At 43.9% G+C, this 7,206-nt stretch overlaps 1 protein-coding gene across 1 annotated transcript; it reads left to right on the top strand.

Annotated features, from left to right (window-relative positions):
- Positions 1-4,794: 4,794 nt before the first annotated feature.
- LOC123169949 (2-oxoglutarate-dependent dioxygenase 33-like) lies at positions 4,795-6,131 on the top strand. The gene is made up of 6 exons (XM_044587800.1): positions 4,795-4,945; positions 5,072-5,091; positions 5,236-5,282; positions 5,413-5,493; positions 5,592-5,681; positions 5,795-6,131. The coding sequence occupies exons 1-6, from the start codon at positions 4,803-4,805 to the stop codon at positions 5,921-5,923; spliced, it is 510 nt and encodes a 169-aa protein (XP_044443735.1). The 5' UTR covers positions 4,795-4,802; the 3' UTR covers positions 5,924-6,131.
- Positions 6,132-7,206: the final 1,075 nt, after the last annotated feature.

Raw genomic sequence — 7,206 nt, 5'->3', positions numbered from 1 at the left:
AACAAGAAAATAAAGTTTCTACGATCTGATCGTGGAGGAGAATATTTGAGTTATGAGTTTGGTCTTCATTTGAAACAATGCGGAATAGTTTCGCAACTCACGCCACCCGGAACACCACAGCGTAATGGTGTGTCCGAACGTCGTAATCGTACTCTACTAGATATGGTGCGATCTATGATGTCTCTTACTGATTTACCGCTATCGTTTTGGGGTTATGCTTTAGAGACGGCCGCATTCACGTTAAATAGGGCACCATCAAAATCCGTTGACACGACGCCTTATGAACTGTGGTTTGGCAAGAAACCAAAGTTGTCGTTTCTTAAAGTTTGGGGCTGCGATGCTTATGTGAAAAAGCTTCAACATGATAAGCTCGAACCCAAATCAGAAAAATGTGTCTTCATAGGATACCCAAAGGAGACTGTTGGGTACATCTTCTATCACAGATCCGAAGGCAAAACTTTTGTTGCTAAATTTGGAATTTTTCTGGAGAAGGAGTTTCTCTCGAAAGAAGTGAGTGGGAGGAAAGTAGAACTTGATGAGGTAACTGTACCAGCTCCCTTATTGGAAAGTAGTTCATCGCAGAAACCAGTTTCTGCGACACCTACACCAATTAGTGAGGAAGTTAATGATGATGATCATGAAACTTCAGATCAAGTTATTACTGAACCTCGTAGGTAAACCAGAGTAAGACCCGCACCAGAGTGGTACGGCAATCCTGTTCTGGAAGTTATGTTACTGGACCATGACGAACCTACGAACTATGAAGAAGCGATGGTGAGCCCAGATTCCGCGAAATGGCTTGAGGCCATGAAATCTGAGATGGGATCCATGTATGAGAACAAAGTGTCGACTTTGGTTGACTTGCCCGATGATCGGCAAGCAATTGAGAATAAATGGATCTTCAAGAAGAAGACTGACGCTGACGGTAATGTTACTGTCTGTAAAGCTCGACTTGTTGCAAAAGGTTTTCGACAAGTTCAAGGGATTGACTATGATGAGACCTTCTCACCCGTAGCGATGCTTAAGTCTGTCCGAATCATGTTAGCAATTGCCGCATTTTATGATTATGAAATTTGGCAAATGGATGTCAAAACTGCATTCCTGAATGGATTTCTGGAAGAAGAGTTGTATATGATGCAACCGGAAGGTTTTGTTGATCCAAAGGGAGCTAACAAAGTGTGCAAGCTCCAGCGATCCATTTATGGACTGGTGCAAGCCTCTCGGAGTTGGAATAAACGCTTTGATAGTGTGATCAAAGCATTTGGTTTTGTACAGACTTTTGGAGAAGCCTGTATTTACAAGAAAGTGAGTGGGAGCTCTGTAGCATTTCTGATATTATATGTGGATGACATATTGTTGATTGGAAATGATATAGAATTTCTGGATAGCATAAAGGGATACTTGAATAAGAGTTTTTCAATGAAAGACCTCGGTGAAGCTGCATATATATTGGGCATCAAGATCTATAGAGATAGATCAAGACGCTTAATTGGACTTTCACAAAGCACATACCTTGACAAAGTTTTGAAGAAGTTCAAAATGGATCAAGCAAAGAAAGGGTTCTTGCCTGTGTTACAAGGTGTGAAATTGAGTAAGACTCAATGCCCGACCACTGCAGAAGATAGAGAGAAGATGAAAGATGTTCCCTATGCTTCAGCCATAGGCTCTATCATGTATGCAATGCTGTGTACCAGACCTGATGTGTGCCTTGCTATAAGTCTAGCAGGGAGGTACCAAAGTAATCCAGGAGTGGATCACTGGACAGCAGTCAAGAACATCCTGAAATACCTGAAAAGGACTAAGGATATGTTTCTCGTTTATGGAGGTGACAAAGAGCTCATCGTAAATGGTTACGTTGATGCAAGCTTTGACACTGATCCGGACGATTCTAAATCGCAAACCGGATACGTGTTTACATTGAACGATGGAGCTGTCAGTTGGTGCAGTTCTAAACAAAGCGTCGTGGCGGGATCTACGTGTGAGGCAGAATACATAGCTGCTTCGGAAGCAGCAAATGAAGGAGTCTGGATGAAGGAGTTCATATCCGATCTAGGTGTCATACCTAGTGCATCGGGTCCAATGAAAATCTTTTGTGACAATACTGGTGCAATTGCCTTGGCGAAGGAATCCAGATTTCACAAGAGAACTAAGCACATCAAGAGACGCTTCAAATCCATCCGGGATTTAGTCCAGGTGGGAGACATAGAAATTTCAAAGATACATACGGATCTGAATGTTGCAGACCCATTGACTAAGCCTCTTCCACGAGCAAAACATGATCAGCACCAATGCTCCATGGGTGTTAGAATCATTACTGTGTAATCTAGATTATTGACTCTAGTGCAAGTGGGAGACTGAAGGAAATATGCCCTAGAGGCAATAATAAAGTTATTATTTATTTCCTTATATCATGATAAATGTTTATTATTCATGCTAGAATTGTATTAATCGGAATCATAATACATGTGTGAATACATAGACAAACAGAGTGTCACTAGTATGCCTCTACTTGACTAGCTCGTTGATCAAAGATGGTTATGTTTCCTAGCCATTGACATGAGTTGTCATTTGATTAACGGGATCACATCATTAGGAGAATGATGTGATTGACTTGACCCATTCCGTTAGCTTAGCACACGATCGTTTAGTATGTTGCTAATGCTTTCTTCATGACTTATACATGTTCCTATGACTATGAGATTATGCAACTCCCATTTACCGGAGGAACATTTTGTGTGCTACCAAACGTCACAACATAACTGGGTGATTATAAAGGTGCTCTACAGGTGTCTCCGAAGATACTTGTTGGGTTGGCGTATTTCGAGATTAGGATTTGTCACTCCGATTGTCGGAGAGGTATCTCTGGGCCCACTTGGTAATGCACATCACTTAAAGCCTTGCAAGCATAGCAACTAATGAGTTAGTTGTGGGATGATGTATTATGGAATGAGTAAAGAGACTTGCCGGTAACGAGATTGAACTAGGTATTGAGATACCGACGATCGAATCTCGGGCAAGTAACATACCGATGACAAAGGGAACAACGTATGTTGTTATGCGGTTTGACCGATAAAGATCTTCGTAGAATATGTGGGAGTCAATATGAGCATCCAGGTTCCGCTATTGGTTATCGACAGGAAACGTGTCTCGGTCATGTCTACATAGTTCTCGAACCCGTAGGGTCCGCACGCTTAAAGTTAGATGACGGTTATATTATGAGTTTATGTGTTTTGATGTACCGAAGGAGTTCGGAGTCCCGGATGAGATCAGGGACTTGACGAGGAGTCTCGAAATGGCCGAGACGTAAAGATCGATATATTGGACGACTATATTCGGACATGGGAAAGGTTCCGAGTGATTCGGGTATTTTTCGGAGTACCGGAGAATTACGGGAATTCGTATTGGGCCTTAATGGGCCATACAGGAAAGGAGAGAAAGGCCCCAAAGGGTGGCCGCACCCCTCCCCATGGACTAGTCTGAAATGGACTAGGGAGGGGTGGCGCCCCCTTCCTTCCTTCTCCTTTTCGCTTCCCTTCCCCTACTCCAACAAGGAAAGGAGGAGTCCTACTCCCGGTGGGAGTTGGACTCCCCCCTTGGCGCGCCCTCCTCCTAGGCCGGCCACCTCCCCCCTTGCTCCTTTATATACGGGGGCAGGGGGCACCCCAAAGACAACAATTGATCTCTTGATCTCTTAGCCGTGTGCGGTACCCCCTCCACCATAATCCACCTCGATAATATCGTAGCGGTGCTTAGGCGAAGCCCTGCGTCGGTAGAACATCATCATCGTCATCACGCCGTCGTGCTGACGGAACTCTCCCTCAAAGCTCGGCTGGATCGGAGTTCGAGGGACGTCATCGAGCTGAACGTGTGCTGAACTCGGAGGTGCCGTACGTTCGGTACTTGGATCGGTCGGATCGTGAAGACGTACGACTACATCAACCGCGTTGTGCTAACGCTTCCGCTTTCGGTCTACGAGGGTACGTGGACAACACTTTCCCCTCTCGTTGCTATGCATCACCATGATCTCGCTTGTGCGTAGAATTTTTTTGAAATTACTACGTTCCCCAACAGTTGCCGTCGAAGAACCTCGTCGTCAGTGTGGTGTCATGATATGATTGGTGTGAATATGGTCATTACTGTAGTTTGCCCATTGTAGATCTGATCGCCTTTGGGCTTTTTTTCTCGCCTATGCATAGCTTTGGTCTTGTATGACTTTGCGTGCGTAGATGTTGGCTGTGTGCATCTTAACTATGCAGAGGCCGGGTGTGTACTCATTATGTTTGTATCTTCTTGATGCTCTATTTTGAGTCAATAAAATCCACCCTTTATCGAAAAAATCTAGTACAATTATATGGATCCGAGTACTTGCATTTAATGAATTGATTGTTTTCCTATTCCATGCTGGCCCGATTGTCCATCAAATTTTAAAGTACTCTTAGATAACTATGCCAGGCTTCTTCGAGGTTACCACTCAGCTCATTCTTTTTTGGCAAATTTTAACATGCTCCCTCTTACCCTCTTATTTTACACGTGAGGTAAGAACGTAAAGAGTTAATCTGCCCACTGATTAATGCAATCAATGGCTCAGATCTATTATATACTCTTACCTCTCGTGTGAAAAGAGGGACTAAGAGGGAGCATGTTAAAACTGCTCTTCTTTTTTTGATTGGTCAAAGTGGGTGATGGGGAGCAATTCCCCACTCAGCTCCATGTTATCTACTCCATTTGCTCTTTTGTGACTGGTCATTACTAGTGATGCTCATCATGCCATTTTTTCCTTTGCAGATCTTTAAAGGAAGATCATGCGAGGTATAGCCTTGGCACTAGGTGCGCCGTCGAATGCTTTCGAAGGTGGAACGGCGGGAGATCCTTTCTGGTATCTCAGGCTGATTGGGTATCCAGCCCCAGCTAGTATTCCACAGGAGCAACACACTGATACTGGATGGTAAGCAAAAATAAATAAATAAACCATTGATGTTTTCTGGTATGTTCTGCACAAATTCTGCTCACTTGGGTGGATACATCTCACTCTGCTTTTCTTCTCTGTTCATGCATTATGTGGCTAATTCAGTGGAGCTCACACGGATTACGGTTAGTTGGACTAGTATACTTTGCTTACTTCTTTGGAAAATCATATACTTTCTGCATTTTTGTTGCCTCCCAACATCAGTGGAGGGTCTTGCAGTTTATATAAGAAATATTAGAAATCATTCACGCCATTTTGTTAAACTATAGGCCTTTTGACACTGGTTAACCAAGATGATGACATTTGTGCTCTTGAGGTACTTGTCTCTTCATTTACACACCACTGTCATATACATCTTGCATTATCTTTGGTTTGTTCCCTCTGCATGCTCTATCATCAAGAGAAAAAACAAGCTTAAAAAATTCTTTGCTATATATTATGGTCAGGTCAGAAACCTGTCTGGCGAGTGGATACAGGCGAAGCCAGTCCCTGGAACCTTTGTCTGCAACATTGGTGACATGCTAGAGGTTAGTCTGCTTCAAAACATGAAACATGCTTGATCCTACTCCAACTTCTGTGTAGGAAAAAATGCTCAATGCTGACTATCGTACTGATATGGTTTTAGGTTTGGTCTAATGGAATATATCAGCCCACACTCCATAGATTTTTCAACAACTCTCTTCATTACCGTGTATCTGTTGCCTTCTTCTATGAGGTATCTATGCATCAACAAAAGAAAAATAAAGTTTTGTGAGGTTAGCAAAACCAACCATTTCCATGCATGCTGCCCACGGTACTCAAATTCTTTCTTATGTCGCACATATACAGTCGAACTTCAATGTTGTGGTTGAGCCTGCGGAGCTATGCCGGGAGAAAACGGGCGGCGTTGCCAAGTACGACAAGGTGGTATACGGGGAGCATCTGGTCAAGAAAGTTGTGAACAACTTCGTGTTGTAAGGTCTGGCGTACGGCTTACAAACCATGATTTTGATGTGCCTTGTTGTTGTTACGCCACGCGCGTCCCGTCCGGCGTGCTTTGTTCTCGTTATGATTATTATCTTACCAGGATTTCGATGCGCTTATCATATAGAGAGACCGGGAGTTACAACTATTTGCGGTTGTATCACTTTGATGCGGTGCAATAAATCAATGAAATGTTTCTGTCTGTTTGTATGGAGTCAATTGCAAGAAACTATCACATTTGTGGCTAGGTTTGCAGAAAACCACCAAGTCGCTAATCCGTTGCAAAAAACACCGCAATTTCTCTAATCCTATTGCAAAAAGCACTGATCGGGTGATTTGGTCCGTTTGACCGCTTTCTGACAAGTGGGACCGAATTTACCGAAAAAGGGTTTCCCCCGCTTTGTATTCCAAAGCAACCAACACCGAGTACAGATAATACTGTGGCGAGCAGCACAACACACCAAGAGAAAAAGAAGAAGAAACAAATGCCAACCACGGCAGCTTGGCAAAGCGCGGATGACCCGCCATCGCGACGCTTGTCGTGGATCTAAGACTGACAGTAGAATGGGGGGTAGGTATGTAGAGGCAAGATCCTAGCTATGGCAAAGTTGTACACACGAGTTTTACGAGTCCAGGCCCTTCTCAGAAGAAGTAACAGCCCTACGTCTCGGAGCCCAGAGGCGGTCGACTAGATTATGCGTGTGTGTGTGTTACAGGGGGTCCGAACCCTTGTGCTAGTGAAGGGGGGTGGCTTATATAGAGTGCGCCAGGATCCCAGCCAGCCCACGTTACAAGGAGTTCAATGTATATAAAGAGAGAGCGTTACATGTAACGTCCGTAATAAAGTGCTATAAATGATCATTAAGTCTATGAGTAAACGCCCGACCGTTGATGTGCAGAGTGAATTTAGATTTTCTGTATGTCGAGTGGTTTCTGGTACGGTCGAGTGACAGTGATTCTTCTGAGTGGAATGTTTTTGGTCGAGTGGATGATGGTACCCTTCGAATGCTTCTGACTTTAGGGTGATGTCCTTGGGGAGGGTGTCTAGGTCAGGCCTGTAACCCTACCCTAGGTACATAGCTTCATCATTAGCCCCCGAATGGTTCAGGGTTTGAGTGGAGAAGGAGTTGAAAATATTTCCGATTCAATTTTCGTGCTTCGGAAGTGTCTTGTTGGGATCGACGAATCAACATGGTGACATCAACTTCTTTTTCAGTCGCCTTGATCCATTCTTGATTTTGTCGAGTGAACTTTTACTGAAAGGGTTCGAGCGTTGA

This window comes from Triticum aestivum, chromosome 7D (assembly GCF_018294505.1).
Source record: "Triticum aestivum cultivar Chinese Spring chromosome 7D, IWGSC CS RefSeq v2.1, whole genome shotgun sequence".
Lineage (NCBI taxonomy): Eukaryota > Viridiplantae > Streptophyta > Magnoliopsida > Poales > Poaceae > Triticum > Triticum aestivum.
Note: the sequence above shows the minus strand (reverse complement) of the source record. Positions and strands in the feature narration are given on the sequence as shown.

Bases quoted from the DNA above. Each gene is read 5' to 3' on its own strand.
- LOC123169949 (XM_044587800.1), top strand. From the start codon at position 4,803: ATGCGAGGTATAGCCTTGGCACTAGGTGCGCCGTCGAATGCTTTCGAA. The intron at 5,283-5,412 runs GTACTTGTCTCT...TATTATGGTCAG, and splicing joins ATGACATTTGTGCTCTTGAG to GTCAGAAACCTGTCTGGCGA. The intron at 5,682-5,794 runs GTATCTATGCAT...GCACATATACAG, and splicing joins CTGTTGCCTTCTTCTATGAG to TCGAACTTCAATGTTGTGGT.